The sequence below is a fragment of the Esox lucius genome, chromosome 11, assembly GCF_011004845.1.
Source record: "Esox lucius isolate fEsoLuc1 chromosome 11, fEsoLuc1.pri, whole genome shotgun sequence".
Taxonomy (NCBI): Eukaryota; Metazoa; Chordata; class Actinopteri; order Esociformes; family Esocidae; genus Esox; species Esox lucius.
The window spans coordinates 10,448,020-10,467,169 of record NC_047579.1 but is presented as its reverse complement, the minus strand read 5'-3'; the positions used below and the strand labels follow the sequence as shown (position 1 = coordinate 10,467,169).

At 37.8% G+C, this 19,150-nt stretch overlaps 2 protein-coding genes and 1 pseudogene across 2 annotated transcripts in view; 1 reads left to right on the top strand and 2 right to left on the bottom strand.

Moving 5' to 3' along the window:
- Positions 1 to 19,150, top strand: part of LOC114834060 — a 202,607-nt pseudogene that overhangs the window by 103,150 nt on the left and 80,307 nt on the right.
- The window catches only part of LOC114840304 (NACHT, LRR and PYD domains-containing protein 3-like), an 82,873-nt gene that overhangs the window by 7,543 nt on the left and 56,180 nt on the right, over positions 1 to 19,150 (bottom strand). The window contains exons 6-8 of the mRNA XM_034295559.1: positions 3,980 to 4,153; positions 1,894 to 2,067; positions 873 to 1,046 (exon numbers count right to left, since the gene is read on the bottom strand). Of these exons, the coding sequence (XP_034151450.1) occupies positions 873 to 1,046; positions 1,894 to 2,067; positions 3,980 to 4,153 (522 nt within the window). The remainder of the gene's footprint in view (positions 1 to 872; positions 1,047 to 1,893; positions 2,068 to 3,979; positions 4,154 to 19,150) is intronic.
- Positions 7,272 to 14,375, bottom strand: LOC114828711 (protein NLRC3-like). The gene is made up of 6 exons (XM_034295495.1): positions 14,279 to 14,375; positions 13,842 to 13,962; positions 13,642 to 13,746; positions 11,668 to 11,749; positions 11,297 to 11,525; positions 7,272 to 9,064 (listed from the first exon to the last, which is right to left on the bottom strand). The coding sequence occupies exons 2-6, from the start codon at positions 13,922 to 13,924 to the stop codon at positions 7,272 to 7,274; spliced, it is 2,292 nt and encodes a 763-aa protein (XP_034151386.1). The 5' UTR covers positions 13,925 to 13,962; positions 14,279 to 14,375.

Here is a 19,150-nt window from a genome sequence, read left to right as displayed (position 1 = left end):
ATCATTGTTGTTTTCATGTTTGATGTCTTGTGTGTTGCTGTTAATTGTAAGTACCTCATACCGTTGCTTGCATTCGTTTTGCTGCTGAAGTCAGCCCTGTTCTTCCATTGTGTTTTTGTTGTGCTCTGTGTTTGTTTGATTAAAAAGATGGACACCAACTACCTCTGCCTCCCGTACTCCCACAACACCGTACCTAACTGACACTGGCCCACGATGCTCTCTGGCATTTCCAGTGTGGCCCCCCAGTGAAAATACTGCCCACCCCTGATCTACATATTATATCTTGTCATGTCAGCATTAATTAAGGGCATACTTTTAAAACTATGGATTTTACATTATTTGACAATACAGAAACTGTATGCCCATATTAAAGTGTCTGGGATCTTTTATATCAGCTCGGGAAACATTGGACCAAGACTTTACCTGCTGTTTAGATTTTGGTTCAATGTAAAAGCAAACACCACATAGACCGTGAGTCATGTTTTTACTTTTGCGATTGTTCAAATAATCTTGTATTAAGGTATAGAAGAATCCATTCTGAAAATAATCCATAGCAGCACCCCTTCTGGAGAGAAAATAATAATGTAATAATGTGTTGTTGTGTTTTCATGGAGGCCCTGCTGGTTGTGGGTGTTTCACCTCCATGTCTGATAGGAGGTCTGGTGGGGCTTCATCTATCAAACCTTTAGAAAATCCCATTGGGCAGGAGGTTGGGGACTTTGTCCTGCTGGGAGCTCAGGGCTGGTGGAGGTTCACCCATTGACAACAGCTGTTTATAATCTATTGTTATAGTGTAACAACTCTGTTGTATTATTATAATGTTAATGATCACTATGTCATATTAAATATAAAAATTAACTACTATTACTCACCTCAGAGTCTCCAGTCTACATTGTGGATCCTCCATCAAAGCAGAGAGTTTCTTCACTCCTGAATCCTCTGGCTGATTGTTACTCAGATCCAGTTCTTTCAGGTGTGAGGGGTTTGACTTCAGAGCTGAGACCAGAGAAGCACAGCCTTCCTCAGTGATTCCACAACCTGACAGTCTGGAGAGAGAATATCATCATGTCACAAACCGAACAATAGTTCAGAATAACATCAGAATATCCTCTATATACCACATCATTATCATGTCAGCATTAATTAAGGACATACTTTTAATTAATGTTCTCAGTCAATAAATATACAGTACTGTAGTTCAAGGAAGAGTAAGTGTGTGTGTGTGTGTGTGTGTGTGTGTGTTAATGTGTATGTGTGTGTGTGTGTGTGTGTAAAGCGTGAGTGTGTGTGTGTGTGTGTGTGTATGTGTGTGTGTGTATGTGTGAGGGGAGGAGTAGCAGGTATGATAATAAACAGACAAAGAGGTGTGGATCTGTGGACATCAGAGGGTTGAAATGAAAATTAGTTTGAATGGTTGATAAACCTGGAAAATAGGACTGTAACGACAATAAGACTAAATCAACTTACTTATCTAGTAAAATCTGTTCTGATACGGCCTTTGATTAGTCAATTATATTTCCTATTAGAATATATACAGTATATTTGGAATCTCTGAACACAACAAACTCACACATTACCTGAAATATTTCTGATCAAACAGGCAGCAGTGAAATATACAGTGACCCAATACGCAGGTGAAACAATCTAATATATATTCATGCTGGTTTAATTATAGAAGAGCAGTGAACATTTATATTGTACCAGTGAACAGTGGACTTCACCAGGTGGTTGGGGACTTTGTCCTGCTGGGAGCTCAGGGCTGGTGGAGGTTCACCCATTGACAACAGCAGCTGTTTTTAGTCCCTTGTTGTAGTGTAACACCTCTGTTGTATTATTATAATGTTAATGATCACTATGTCATATTAAATATAAAAATTAACTACTATTACTCACCTCAGAGTCTCCAGTCTACATTGTGGATCCTCCATCAAAGCAGAGAGTTTCTTCACTCCTGAATCCTCTGGCTGATTGTTACTCAGATCCAGTTCTTTCAGGTGTGAGGGGTTTGACTTCAGAGCTGAGACCAGAGAAGCACAGCCTTCCTCAGTGATTCCACAACCTGACAGTCTGGAGAGAGAATATCATCATGTCACAAACCGAACAATAGTTCAGAATAACATCAGAATATCCTCTATATACCACATCATTATCATGTCAGCATTAATTAAGGACATACTTTTAATTAATGTTCTCAGTCAATAAATATACAGTACTGTAGTTCAAGGAAGAGTAAGTGTGTGTGTGTGTGTGTGTGTGTGTTAATGTGTATGTGTGTGTGTGTGTGTGTGTGTGTGTGTGTGTGTGTTGATGTGTATGTGTGTGTGTGTATGTGTGAGGGGAGGAGTAGCAGGTATGATAATAAACAGACAAAGAGGTGTGGATCTGTGGACATCAGAGGGTTGAAATGAAAATTAGTTTGAATGGTTGATAAACCTGGAAAATAGGACTGTAACGACAATAAGACTAAATCAACTTACTTATCTAGTAAAATCTGTTCTGATACGGCCTTTGATTAGTCAATTATATTTCCTATTAGAATATATACAGTATATTTGGAATCTCTGAACACAACAAACTCACACATTACCTGAAATATTTCTGATCAAACAGGCAGCAGTGAAATATACAGTGACCCAATACGCAGGTGAAACAATCTAATATATATTCATGCTGGTTTAATTATAGAAGAGCAGTGAACATTTATATTGTACCAGTGAACAGTGGACTTCACCAGGTGGTTGGGGACTTTGTCCTGCTGGGAGCTCAGGGCTGGTGGAGGTTCACCCATTGACAACAGCAGCTGTTTTTAGTCCCTTGTTGTAGTGTAACACCTCTGTTGTATTATTATAATGTTAATGATCACTATGTCATATTAAATATAAAAATTAACTACTATTACTCACCTCAGAGTCTCCAGTCTACATTGTGGATCCTCCATCAAAGCAGAGAGTTTCTTCACTCCTAAATCCTCTGGCTGATTGTTACTCAGATCCAGTTCTTTCAGGTGTGAGGGGTTTGACTTCAGAGCTGAGACCAGAGAAGCACAGCCTTTCTTTGTGATTCCACAACCTGACAGTCTGGAGAAAGAATATCATCATGTCACAAACAGAACAATAGTTCAGAATAACATCAGAATATCCTCTATATAGCACATCATTATCATGTCAACTTTACTAAAGGACATACTTTTAAAACTGACATTGCCAATACATGACCCTAGAATGTATAGAAATCCTGTATAGAAAATCATCAATGTTCTCAGTCAATAAATATACAGTACTGTTGTTCAAGGAGGAGTAAGTGTGTGTGTGCGAATGTGTGTGTGTGTGTGTGTGTTAATGTGTATGTGTGTGTGTGTGTGTGTGTGTGTGTGTATGTGTGTGTGTATGTGTGAGGGGAGGAGTAGCAGGTATGATAATAAACAGACAAAGAGGTGTGGATCTGTGGACATCAGAGGGTTGAAATGAAAATTAGTTTGAATGGTTGATAAACCTGGATAATAGGACTGTAACGATAATTAGACTAAATCAACTTACTTATCTAGTAAAATCTGTTCTGTTACAGCCTTTGATTAGTCAATTATATTTCCTATTAGAATATATACAGTATATTTGGAATCTCTGAACACAACAAACTCACACATTACCTGAAATATTTCTGATCAAACAGGCAGCAGTGAAATATACAGTGACCCAATACGCAGGTGAAACAATCTAATATATATTCAATCTAATATATATTCATGCTGGTTTAATTATAGAATAGCAGTGAACATTTATATTGTACCAGTGAACAGTGGACTTCACCAGGTGGTTGGGGACTTTGTCCTGCTGGGAGCTCAGGGCTGGTGGAGGTTCACCCATTGACAACAGCAGCTGTTTTTAGTCCCTTGTTGTAGTGTAACACCTCTGTTGTATTATTATAATGTTAATGATCACTATGTCATATTATAATATAAAAATTAACTACTATTACTCACCTCAGAGTCTCCAGTCTACATTGTGGATCCTCCATCAAAGCAGAGAGTTTCTTCACTCCTGAATCCTCTGGCTGATTGTTACTCAGATCCAGTTCTTTCAGGTGTGAGGGGTTTGACTTCAGAGCTGAGACCAGAGAAGCACAGCCTTCCTCAGTGATTCTACAACCTGACAGTCTGGAGAGAGATTATCATTGTCAACAACAGAACAATAGTTCAGAATAACATTAGAATATCCTCTATATATCACATCATTGTCATGTCAACTTTACTAAAGGACATACTTTTAAAACTGACATTGCCAATACATGACCCTAGAATGTATAGAAATCCTGTATAGAGAATCATCAATGTTCTCAGTCAATAAATATACAGTACTGTTGTTCAAGGAGGAGTAAGTGTGTGTGTGTGTGTGTGTGTGTGTGTGTGTGTGAGTGTGTGTGTGTGTGTGTGTGTGTGTGAATGTGTGTGTGTGTGTGTGTGTGTTGATGTGTATGTGTGTGTGTGTATGTTTGAGGGGAGGAGTAGCAGGAATGATATTAAACAGACAAAGAGGTGTGGATCTGTGGACATCAGAGGGTTGAAATGAAAATTAGTTTGAATGGTTGATAAACCTGGAAAATAGGACTGTAACGACAATTAGACTAAATCAACTTACTTATCTAGTAAAATCTGTTCTGTTACGGCCTTTGATTAGTCAATTATATTTCCTATTAGAATATATACAGTATATTTGGAATCTCTGAACACAACAAACTCACACATTACCTGAAATATTTCTGATCAAACAGGCAGCAGTGAAATATACAGTGACCCAATACGCAGGTGAAACAATCTAATATATATTCAGTCTAATATATATTCATGCTGGTTTAATTATAGAAGAGCAGTGAACATTTATATTGTACCAGTGAACAGTGGACTTCACCAGGTGGTTGGGGACTTTGTCCTGCTGGGAGCTCAGGGCTGGTGGAGGTTCACCCATTGACAACAGCAGCTGTTTTTAGTCCCTTGTTGTAGTGTAACACCTCTGTTGTATTATTATAATGTTAATGATCACCAGAGATGGGGACAAGTCACACATGGTCAAGTCCAAGCAAGTCTCAAGTCTTAACCATTAAGTCTCGAGTCAAGTCTCAAGTCACAGTTCAGATAAATCAAGCAAGTCAAGTCAAGTCAAGGGTTCACCCTAAGCAAGTCAAGTCGAGTCCTTATAAGTTTCAAGTCAAGTCACAGTACTAAAGAGATGAACACACACACACACACTGTCCTCTGTTTCTGACGTGCGCTCGGTGCGAAGCTCGATTTCAAAATTAAATATTTTTCTCCTCCGCGGTACAATTCTTTGGGGGGACGAAGCGGAGGGATCTTGAATCAGCCTGAAGGGGTTGTATTCGCTATAACAACCGCCTCGCTATACCTTATCCCGCTTATTACATGGCTACCTACCAAATAAATCTATAATTTGACACAAAATATTGATTTCAAAAGGAATTTATTGATTTAAAAACGACTGTATTGCTTCCTCTAAAGAAAATAGTCCGTTCCGTCTCTGGTTAGAATCCTGCTGCGTCCATAGCAACGCACTGTTTTTCATGGCAACGGTCTGTTATCAAATAACACGCATTCTGCACTGGAATTCAGCCAATCCATGTAATAAGGGCTAATAATAACAACCTTATAAACTAATTATTGTGACTGAAAAACTGCCTAATATGTAATTACGCTGTAATTATTCTTGTCTGTATGAGTAAAAAATAAAAACCTCTTCGAAATGTTTAGGTGCTAGTAATCACATCGGCGCCTCCATGTTAGCCTTTCATGCAGTAAAGTTAACTGTTATGGTGTAAGCACATTGCTTTTTAGTTTCCACACGCAGTCCACAAACACTTGAAAATGCCCACATTTAATACAGACATTATAGCCTACGTGTAATAATATACATGCCCGCTCATTTTAAGATGCCCATCAACATTAAAATTCAGGCTATGCCACTGTTATAGTCAAATTCCCTTACATCTATTTACCAGACGTATTCAGTAATGATAATGGTCACATTTCTAACAAGGCCAAATTATGACAAACAAAAGATTAATTCATTACATTAGTAACTTAATCGTTATAGATCTAGTGAAACTGAATATAAAGAGATTACTTTCTTACCTTTCCTTGTGGTTCTTAAAATAACGAATGAAATTTGACGTTGTTGCATATTTTGCATCTGGCAAATCTTTTTTTATTCACACGGTCCAGTTCAAAGTCCTTGTATCCAAACGATACTATTTGTGGAGCTCAACTAACATTACTGTCTGCCATGTTTGGCGCGGTTTGAATTGTGCAGCGTTAAAGGCACATACGCTGATTAGTAGTGCTGATGTCACAACATATAGAATTATTTTATTGCTGTTTGTTTATTATAAGTTCAAGTCATTGTCGAGTCTTCCACTTCAAGTCAAGTCAAGTCTCAAGTAACTTGTTCTCAAGTCAATGTCAAGTCATTTTCATACTTTAATCAAGCAAGTCACAAGTCCTGAAAATTGTGACTGGAGGAGTCAAGTCATGTGACTCGAGTCCCCTCACTATGTCATATTTAATATAAAAATTAACTACTATTACTCACCTCAGAGTCTCCAGTCTACATTGTGGATCCTCCATCAAAGCAGAGATCACAATCACTCCTGAATCCTCTGTCTGATTGTTACTCAGATCCAGTTCTTTCAGGTGTGAGGGGTTTGACTTCAGAGCTGAGACCAGAGAAGCACAGCCTTTCTCAGTGATTCTACAACCTGACAGTCTGGAGAGAGAATATCATCATGTCACAAACAGAACAATAGTTCAGAATAACTTTAGAATATCCTCTATATATTACATCATTATCATGTCAGCATTAATTAAGGACATACTTTTAAAACTGACAATATATGACACACAAATGTAACCTCCTATCAGTGGTGTTGTTAGGCCTGGGCGTCTGGGTGTATAGCCACAGAACTTTTATGAAAAGCCCCTTATCTCAAATTGACCAAAGAAAATAATAATAAAGAAATATCCCCATATCTATTCCTCTATAATTCTGATGCATTATGACAATGTAGACGTGTAGACTGCTAGTGTGTACATTCACAACCCTGTACTTCCTGTCTGGGGGGGAGGGCTAAACCCCAAATGTATTGTGATCCCAGCGACGCCTCTGTTTCCTATTTAGAAAATCATCAGTGCTGTCATGTCAGTAAATATACTGTAGATGTAAAAAGAGGGTTTGTGTTGGGGGGGGGGGGCATTTTCATGACTGTACTTACAGAGCAGTTCTGCAGGTTTGGATCACTGGCAACAACCCCAGAAGACCTTTCTCTGATGTGAAGTATTTCTTCAGGTCAAACACATCAATCTCCTCTTCTGAAGTCAGTAACACAAAGACCAGAGCTGACCACTGTGCAGGTGACAGTTCTTCTCTGGAGAGACGTCCTGAACTCAGGTATCTTTGGATCTCCTCCACTAGAGAATGGTCATTCAGTTCATTCAGACAGTGGAACAGATTGATGCACTTCTCTGAAGAGGGATTCTCCCTGATCTTCTCCTTGATGTACTTGACTGTTTCTTTATGGCTCTGTGAACTGCTTCTGGTCTTTGTCAGTAGACCTCGTAAATGGTTCTGATTTGACTCCAGTGAGAGACCCAGAAGGAAGCGAAGGAAAAGGTCCAGGTGTCCAGTCTTACTCTGGAAGGATTTATCCACAGCAGTCCTGTGAAAATCTATTTCAGGTATTGTCCAGAGGAGACGTGTTATGAAAGTTGATTGTTGTTCATCCAATAGATTCTTATTGCTGTTTTTGAATGTTAGAAACACATAGACAGCAGCTAGAAACTCCTGAATACTCAGATGGACAAAGCAGAACACCTTGTCCTGGTTCAGCCCACATTCCTCTTTAAAGATCTGTGTACAGACTCCTGAGTACACTGATGCTTCATTGATATCAATGCCGCACTCTTTCAGGTCTTCTTCATAGAATATCAGATTGCCTTTCTGTAGCTGGTTAAAAGCCAGTTTTCCCAGTGTCAGAATGTTCTCTTTAATCCAGTGTGGATCGGTCTCTTTTTTCCCATCATACTTTACATTCCTGTGTGTGGACTGAAACACAAGGAAGTGTGAGTACATGTCTGTTAGGGTCTTGGGCAGCTCTCCTTTATCATCTGTAGTCAACATGTGCTCCAGGATTGTAGCAACGATCCAACAGAAGACTGGTATGTGACACATGATGTGGAGGCTCCTTGATGTCTTTATGTGTGAGATGATTCTGCTGGCCAGGTCCTCATCACTGAATCTCTTCCTGAAGTACTCCTCTTTCTGTGTGTCATTGAACCCTCTCACCTCTGTCACCTGGTCAACACACTCTGAAAGGATCTGATTGGCTGCTGCAGGTCTGGTAGTTATCCAGAGGAGAGCAGAGGGAAGCAGATTTCCCTTGATGAGGTTTGTCAGCAGCACATCCACTGAGGTTGACTCTGTCACATCATAACAGCTCTTGTTGTTCTGGAAGTCAAGGGGCAGTCGACACTCATCCAGACCATCAAAGATGAACAGAACTTTGTATTTGTTGTAGTTAGTGATTCTTGCTTTTTTGGTTTCAACTGAGAAATGATTGATGAGTTGGATCAAACTGAGATGATCCCCTTTCATTAAATTCAACTCCCTAAAAGGGAGGGGAAATACAAATTGGAATTCCTGATTTGCTTTTCCTTCAGCCCAGTCCAGAATGAACTTCTGCACAGAAACAGTTTTTCCAATTCCAGCGACTCCCTTTGTCATCACAGTTCTGATAGTTTTTTCTTGTCCAGGTATGGGTTTGAAGATGTCATTACATTTGATTGCTGTCTCTGGTCTTGCTTGTTTCCTGGATGTTGTCTCAATCTGTCTCACCTCGTGTTCATTATTGACTCCTCCACTTCCACCCTCTGTGATGTAGAGCTCTGTGTAGATCTTATTGAGAAGTGTTGGGTTCCCTTGTTTAGCAATACCCTCAAATAAGCACTGAAACTTCTTCTTCAGGTAAGATTTGAGATCATGTTGGTAAATCACAGCAAGCTCATCTGAAATAAAAAACCCAGATGATATTAATGATGTTTCTATAATAAATAACATAGAGACTTGCAGCAAACTGGGGTTCAGAACTGCCATGTGCACATTTACACTTGTACACTATACTTAATACTTACATTATACTTAATAATTATATTATACTTAATATTTATATTATACTTAATGCTTATATTATACTTAATTCTTGTACATTTTCTACCCTCTTCTATTTGCACTTCTGGTTAGATGATACTACATTTTGTTGTACTGTACTTGTTGTACTGTTCAAAGACAATGAAGTTGAATCTAAACTGAAGTGCCCGAAAAACTGGTCCAGGCGAGCCCATTCAAAATACATAGCAACGCCAGCCATGCATGTCATTGGTTGTGTCTGCCAGTGCATATATAAAGAGAAAGACATCTGTAGAAGGATCTAGAGCTGTTTCCACCATGAGAATGGCAAGTTATCACAATTTAAGCTATTTTCAACCCAGATTAATAGGTGGAGCTTGTGAGATGGGTCATAGCATTTCAGGGGTAGAGAAGTTTGGATCTCCACACACTACCATTTAAAGGGTGTACTGTGAATACAAGAATTCTGGCCAAACATCTAACTGACGACAGCAGTATGGCCATAAACAGACTGGGAGAACGTGACCAGCATCAACTAGCAGGAACTGTATCACGTGATAGACCTGCAACACTGCCTCAAATAACATCTGGATTCAATGCTGGGCCCTCAACAAACATCAGCATGAGGACTGTGCAACGTTCCCTCATGGATAAAGGTGCTACCATGGGAGACCTACCAAGTATTAGACTGGTGTACCAGGTTTTCTGGCACTTCAATGTAATCTAAAGTTTTTCTTAGGATATGCCCTGTTATGGAAATTTTGAACTAAGGTACATTTGAGAAATGTCTGTCTTTCTGTTGGCTGGTATGTAAATCTTTACTTTGATTGTGACACACACGTCTGTATAATATCAGAGGATTATTAGGTACTTTGACCATGTTCTCCTGACTAGACCAAGAAGAGTGTCAGTCCTTTTGTTCCTCAGTAATGTGATCCTTGGGGGGAAGTAGGAGCAATTGTCTTCTTTAGGTAAACACAACAGTAAACATTATGGCAGGAAGGATAAGGTGGGGGGACAGCCCGCCCTTTGGGTTAAACCTATGTGACACAAGACAGATGGGAAATAACTTACTTCACCCCTTTTAACTGTAATAAATAGGGCCTGTTCATGTATTAGGTTCGAGACTCCTCGGACTATTATGTTTGTAAGCGTTTGACGCGTCTCTCTTATTTGCAAATAATGAATAAAACTGTTACATTTTGCCATCACAGCCCCCAGGTTCAGTCTCTACAGTAGAGAAATACTTGTCAAATCTCAAACAGGGCCAATCTGTCACGGTTAGGTGAGCAGCAGCGCCACCGTTCCGTGCACCTTCAGTTTCCCATCACACACGAACACATCCCGCACTGTCACATGTTTTCAATCTTTCACACCAGGTCCCAATTTGTATCATTAGTATGTGTTTAAATGTTTCCCCTCTGCTCCCCACATTGTGGATCATTGTTGCTGTCATTCTGTTTGTGTGCGCGCTGTTTGGATATAAGTTGTTAAGACGTGTTGTCGCGCACTTTTCTTTTCATACAGTATATTAGTTATCGTTGTCCGTTCGTGTTCGTTTTTTTTTTTTTTTATTAAACTCCACGAACGAGAGAAATGCCTGCGCCGGGTTCCGTAACCAACACTACACCACAACTCCAACATTACACAATCACAGGTATTGGCTATTTAGACATGGTACTTAATCAACACTAAAAGCAAAATCATTTTGAAAACAAATGATCACATGGACACGGATTGTAAACTAGCTACACAAAGCTTTGTAATCTACCGCAAAGGGAATCTGATTGCTGTTCACTAGAAGAGTCTGGTGTTTCAGCCTTTGTAAAGGTGCCTATGGTATTTCTTGGCAGCTCATTCATCATTTGAGATTTAAACTGATTAAATCTCAAATCTAGTGAAAAGTCATTTTCAATTTTGATATTAATCAACGTGTTATTGCGATAACTGTGTTTAGTCAATATATCGTGCACCCCTAATTGTTAGATATCTGTCTCTCGTCTCTTCACTTGTTTCTATGTTAAGTTCTTCAACACAGAAGAGGTTGTTATACGTTGTCTTAAGGTCACTATAATATCATTTGGAACATTCAACAGTAAAGTCAGACTTACTTTTCTCCAGTGTGTCAGCAAGATCCTTCTGGTTCATGTTCCTCAGGACATGCAGTGTGATCTTCAGAGCCCCCTCTTTGGCACTGCTCTCCTGCTTCTCATCTTCAGGGTCCACACCTTCCTCATCCTCCCTCTGACTCTTAAATCCTTCTGTGAGATCTGAACTCAGCATTGTCTTGAACCTCTTTAACTCTTTCTTCACAAATATCATGATATTCTGTTCAAGTAACTGAAAGAGAGAGAACAAGTTCAAATTAGACTGAAATAAAGTTAATTAAATATCAGAACAATATTAACAAATGCATGAACGATTGACAGATTAACTTTACTTAAGGTATACAGAAACAAATGTACATAACAGGACCACATACACTGAATATAGAAGACAGGTCTGTTTGACTCTGGACAGATTCACCACTGAGAATCTCAGACTCTGATCTCTCCTGTTGGTCTCTGTGGACAAAACATGACATTACATCTACACTTCCAGAGTTTGTACAGACTCACACACAGTTTTGTGCTTCAGATTTCTAGAGTAACAATGTTTTATAATTGCTACCATAATCCAACACTGACTATTGTATCTCAATAGAAACATGGGCTCTTAAAACCCATTAACTCACAAGTAAAAACCACAACTCACAAAGGTGATCATAAAGATCGACCTGGATATAGTATTGTGAGAAGATGAAAGGAGTCTGAGATGGAAGATTATTTTTTATGAAGAATTTAACTGATTCTCTGGTTCTTTTTTCAATATAATATAAGTCTCATTGGTCAAGGCCATACCACAATTTTAAATCGCAAAGATACTAAAAAATATTTGTAAAAAAGGCATTGGAACTCATCTCCTAATCTCAATAGAATTTTTTGAAATGTATTATGTTTGACAAAAAAAGATTACATGTACATTATAGCCCCATGTGTGATACCGATAGCCAACTTTTCAATGCTAACATCTATTTATAATGTAATGAAACTATAAAAACGCTCTCACAAAATAACAATTATATCGTATATACAGTCTCCTTAGCGTGGTGTTTCATATCGTATGTTTTATGAATTCCTCACCTTCTATATAACGTTTTAAATAATGTTCTGTTTCCTCAGCCTTTGTTTAGTTGTCTTGTTCTCTATCTACTAACTGACTACTAGACAGGCTGGTGAGAACAACAGTAGAGTGAGAGCGGGTTAATCAACTACTAGAGTAAGTGTCTCCCTCTGCTGGCCGATACAAGACAAACAACCCCTGAGTCATTACTAAGAATATAAAGTCATTATGGATAATAAAAACAACACATGAAAAGTGTAAGCTAACAATTTTAAGATTATACTGATGTGTAATACATAAGTTGAAAGTGTAGTTTAACAACTGAATTATTACACTAAAATACCATAATTCAGACCATAATTCCATGTTATAAGTGGAAGAACCTTAGTAGGACTAAACATTTTCCATATTTATAAGGGTAGACTTTCATAGTATATATTTTTTTAAACAAGAAACAGTATTATGAATAAGAAAAACAACACTGAGTGATGGAAAATTTTTTATCGTTTCTGTGTTTATATTATGATGTCTTTAATGTTATCTTCATAAATGCTTTTGTTAAATGTATGTACATTGTTTTGGTTTGCCTGTATGATGGACTTAGGAGTGATTGGTGTGTTTGAACCAACTCAGAATCTTTGACTCTTAACTGTCTTGTTTAAATGTTAAAATAAGGACATATTGATTTTGTAATTGAGGATGTAATTATTATTGAAAAACATGTACACAAAGAATTATTACACATATAAAAAGTGTAACTTAACAATATAAATATTATACTAAAACCACAGCACTGATATGTAATACACATTTTGAAAGTTTAGTTAAACAATAAAAAAAAAAAATATATACTATGAAAGTCTAACCTTATAAATATGGAAAACGTTTAGTCCTACTAAGGTACTTCCACTTATAACATGGAATTATGGTCTGAATTATGGTATTTTAGTGTAAAAATTCAGTTGTTAAACTACACTTTCAACTTATGTATTACACATCAGTATAATCTTAAAATTGTTAGCTTACACTTTTCATGTGTTGTTTTTATTATTGAAAAACATGTACACAAAGAATTATTACACATATAAAAAGTGTAAGTTAACAATATAAATATTATACTAAAACCACAGCACTGATATGTAATACACATTTTGAAAGTTTAGTTAAACAATTTAAATATTAAACTAAAACACCAATAGCATCAATATTAAATACAAACCTGGATTTAAACATTAGTAAACAGATACAACAGTATCTAGAACAAATCAAAACCCAGCTTCTCTTTCTTTCTCACCCTGAATCTCCTGTTTTGAAGTTCAAAGGTTCACCCATAGACCAGTCACTCTTCATGGACACACAACTGGGCACAGGGGAGGCTGGTCTCTTCTGCCGTTTTACCCTTCAAAACAACAGAGGGAAATATTCAGTCACTTTTCTACTCTGACCTCAGATGTGGAAATCCATTCTCAAACCAAATTATTATTATTATTTCACCTCTTAGCTGTGGTGTCATGTTCACCAAAAATACAGATTTTAGAGGCAGAGCCCTCAAACTCCCTCTCCCCAGTAAGACTCATTTTAGAGGCAGTCCCCTCTTCTCTCTCTCTGATTATACCTGTAAGCACATAATGGAGAGAAACACACTTCCTGGATCAAGACTCAAAGACTAGAAGACACAATGTCTGGATCAGATACAAACTGAAGAATAACAAGCATTACTATAATCAAATACCACTAAATAACAAACACAGAATTCAATTATGCTTTAACTTTTACATAGATTTTACTGACAACAAATCAATGCATTTGAGAACGTGGACTGAATAACTACATTGATGTTACAGCACTTTAACACTGATAATGACTTACTCCAAATGATCACTCTCTCTGCTTTGTTCTTTAATGAATCATTATGAAACAATTTGTCTTACCTTTTACAGTTCAAATATTGAAACATTTATATTATACTGCAACGTCAAATCAAAATGGATCCTGTGCAGGAACTTTACTTTCAGTTTCAGCTGTGCAAACTGACCTGCCTCCAAACATGTAATACATAAGTCAACAGTGGGAGGAGCAACAGACATTTTAAGTCAATACGGTATCTGTTTTAGTAACCTTGGTTTGGTCTTGTTTGTGACATGTAAATTAGATACAAATAGCCAACGTTAGATTTATAATTTAATAAAACTATAAAAATGCACTCAAAATAACGATAATATCATCTCCTTAGCTTGGTGTTTCATATCGTATGTTTTATGAATTCCTCACCTTCTTTTTAATGTTTGAAATAATGTTTATCTGGTTCCTCAGCCTTTGTTTATTTGTCTTGTTCTCTGTCAACTAACTGACTACTAGACAGGCTGGTGAGAACAACAGTAGAGCGAGAGCGGGTTAATCAACTACTGGAGTAAATTTCTCCCTCTGCTGGTCGATACAAGACCAACACCTCTTGCAAATTACTAAGAATATACAGCACTTCATGTTCTCCCACATTACTAGTTGATAACACAGGAAACCCAAAACAGGCTTGCGACCAATAAATAAACAAATGGCCATAATGTTGAATATGTATCAATAACACAAACCAAATACATTTACATAATTCAGACTCATCCATGTTATAAGTGGAAGTACCTTTAGTAGGACCAAATGTTTTCCATATTTATAAGGGTAGACTTTCATAGTAAAAGTTTTATAAAACAAGAAAAGTCATTATGGATAATAAAAACAACATGGTGAAATGTAAAAACGTAAAGAAGTTATCTTTCCAGTGTTTATATTATGATGTATTTAACGTCATCTTTTATAAATGTATGTACATTGTAGAGTTTTGGCTTGCCTGTAATGTCTTTTTCGTTAAATGTTGAACCCAGGAAGATTTGCTGTTGTTGTGGGGTCAGATAATGGAAACAAAATAAACAAATAAGAGACAATGTTGAAAATCACTGACATTGACCCATGAGTTTGTATTACCTTTGATCAGTAGAGAAGTCTCCCTCTCTGAATTGTACAGGATGCTTCATAGACCAGTCACTCTTCATGGACACAGCTGGGTACAGGAGAGGTTGGTCTCTTTATACGGTCCCTGGAAATGATAAAGTTAAATACAAAACTGCTGTGTGCTTTTGTTCATAGTAGACTTTCTTAGTAGTGATTTGTGTATTTGGACACAGTGAGTCTGTGTTTCCTTCTGGACCCTATAATTAATAATGAAGGAGGACCCAGAGTGTTTTGAATATGGTGGACTTAGGAGTGATTGGTGAGTTTGAACTAACTAAGAATCTTTGACCCTTAACTGTCTTGTTTAAATGTTAAAATAAGGTCATATTGATTTTGTAATTGAAGATGTAATTATTATTGAAAAACATGTACACAAATAATTATTACACATATGAAAAGTGTAAGTTAACAATATAAATATTATACTAAACCACAGCACCGATATGTAATACACATTTTGAAAGTTTAGTTAAACAATTTAAATATTAAACTAAAACACCCATAGCATCAATATTATGATGTCTTTAATGTCATCTTCATAAGTTTTTGTTAAATGTATGTACATTGTAAAGATTTGGTTTGCCTGTAATGTCTTTGTTAAATGTTGAACCCAGGAATATTAGCTGTTGTTGTGGCAATTAGATAATGGAAACAACATAAGCAAATAAGAGACAATGTTGAAAATCACTGACATAGATCCATGAGTTTGTATTACTTTTGATCAGTAGAGAAGTCTCCCTCTCTGAACTCTATAAGATGATTCATAGATGTGTCACTCTTCATGGACACACAGCTGGGTACAGGAGAGGTTGGTCTCTTAATATGGTCCCTGGAAATGAACAATAAGATCATATTGATTTTTTTTTTTTTATATTTTAATATTATACTGATATGTTAAACTACACTTTCAAAATGTGTACTGCAACTGAATTATTACTCTAAAACACCCATAGCAACAATATTACATACAAACCTGTATTTCAAACATTAATAAACATATACACCAGTACCTAGAACATAGCAAAACATTTTGTATGTTTTATGAATTCCTCACATTTTATACAACATTTTAAATAATGTTTATCTTGTTCCTCAGTGTTTGTTTAGTTGTCTTGTTCTCTGTCAACTAACTGACTACTAGACAAGCTGGTGAGCAACAGTAGAGTGAGAGCGGGTTAATAAACTACTAGAGTAAGTGTCTCCCTCTGCTGGCCGATATAAGAACAACACCGCTTGTAAATTACTAAGAATATACACTCACCTAAAGGATTATTAGGAACACCATACAAATATTGTGTTTGACCCCCTTTCGCCTTCAGAACTGCCTTAATTCTACGTGCCATTGATTCAACAAGGTGCTGAAAGCATTCTTTAGAAATGTTGGCCCATATTGATAGGATAGCATCTTGCAGTTGATGGAGATTTGTGGGATGCACATCCAGGGCACGAAGCTCCCGTTCCACCACATCCCAAAGATGCTATATTGGGTTGAGATCTGGTGACTGTGGGGGCCATTTCAGTACAGTGAACTCATTGTCATGTTCAAGAAACCAGTTTGAAATGATTCAAGCTTTGGGAGTAGCCATCAGAGGATGGGTACATGGTGGTCATAAAGGGATGGACATGGTCAGAAACAATGCTCAGGTAGGCCGTGGCAATTAAACGATGCCCAATTGGCACTAAGGTGCCTAAAGTGTGCCAAGAAAACATCCCCCACACCATTACACCACCAGCCTGCACAGTGGTAACAAGGCATGATAGATCCATGTTCTCATTCTGTTTACGCCAAATTCTGACTCTATCATCTGAATGTCTCAACAAAAATCGAGACTCATCAGACCAGGCAACATTCTTCCAGTCTTCAACTGTCCAATGTTGGTGAGCTCGTGCAAATTGTAGCCTCTTTTTCCTATTTGCGGTGGAAATGAGTGGTACCCGGTGGGGTCTTCTGCTGATGTAGCCCATCCGCCTCAAAGTTGTGCGTGTTGTGGCTTCACAAATGCTTTGTTGCATACCTCGGTTGTAACGAGTGGTTATTTCAGTCAAAGTTGCTCTTCTATCAGCTTGAATCAGTCGGCCCATTCTCCTCTGACCTCTAGCATCAACAAGGCATTGTCGCCCCCAGGACTGCCGCATACTGGATGTTTTTCCCTTTTCACACCATTCTTTGTAAACCCTAGACATGGTTGTGCGTGAAAATCCCAGTAACTGAGCAGATTGTAAAATACTCAGACCGGCCCGTCTGGCACCAACAACAATGCCACGCTCAAAATTGCTTTTAAATCACCTTTCTTTCCCATTCTGACATTCAGTTTGGAGTTCAGGAGATTGTCTTGACCAGGACCACACCCCTAAATGCATTAAAGCAACTGCCATGTGACTGGTTGATTAGATAAATGCATTAATGAGAAATTTAACAGGTGTTCCTAATAATCCTTTAGGTGAGTGTACAACACTTGATGTTCTCCCACATTACTGGATAACAAAGGGAACTCAAAACAGGCATGTGACTTAAATGAAGCTAACACATGCCCATAATGTTGAATACGTAACAAACTATTTTGACTTCTGTAGGTCATAAAATACATTATACTCCCATTGTAACAGCCTCATTTAATGCATCTTAGTGAAAATATTCAGTCACTTTTCTACTCTAACCTCAGATGTAGAAACCCATTCACAAATTGTACCTCTTAGCTGTGATTTTATATTCTCCAGAAATACTTATTTTAGAGGCAGAGGCCCCCTCCTCCCTCACCCCAGAGAGACTCATTTTAGAGGCAGTTTCCTCTTCTCTCTCTATCTGATTAGACCTGTAAGCACATAATGGAGAGAAACAGACACTTCCTGGATCTAGACTCAAAGACCAGAGGTCTAGAAGCCCCTATTATCGGCATAGCCAGCAGCAGTTTTTAAATATGTTTCTATTCCGAGAAATAATTTGATCAAGTCGTCAATGTTTAGCGATTATTAGTGACATACAAATGTTAGCTAGCAAGTATTTAATGAGAATTTCTGAAATTACATTGGAAATAGTGATATTTTCCAATAGTTGGTTGGCGACGTAGCTAAAAAATACGACCCCCTACTATCAGCTACCGTCCCTTACTATGGTCACCTTACCGTTTTGTTCAATAACGTTACATTTACTTATTTCCACTAAAAAATAACACATCGTAACCTTCTCTGAAGGCTTAGATTTTACTCCACCCACTGCTTGATGTAGCACACAATTCCCCATGAGAGAGATATGGTAAAAGGCGCATTACATCAAGAGTGATTTATTGCTTTGACCTGACCTTTGGCAGCTGCATATGTGTGAGAATATGATATTTTTTTTTGGATTAATGACCGGATGGTATCTGCTGTTTTTCTGGGGCGTACATGTTTGGTTAGAGAGGGAGGGGTAGAGCAGGTGATTATGTGGGATGAGAGGGGTAGGTCAAAAGGATGATGAAAAATGACATTTTAATGGTTGTTAATTTATGTCCGGGTTGTTAACAGTTGTTTTTTCCGGGGATTCATGTCTGTTTATGTAGGAGGGGTAGAGCAGGTGATTATGTGGGATGAGAGGGGGGTACATGTCTGTTTATGTAGGAGGGGTAGAGCAGGTGATTATGTGGGATGAGAGGGGGGTACATGTCTGTTTATGTAGGAGGGGTAGAGCAGGTGATTATGTGGGATGAGACGGGGGGTACATGTCTGTTTATGTAGGAGGGGTAGAGCAGGTGATTATGTGATATGAGAGGGGGGTACATGTCTGTTTATGTAGGAGGGGTAGAGCAGGTGATTATGTGGGA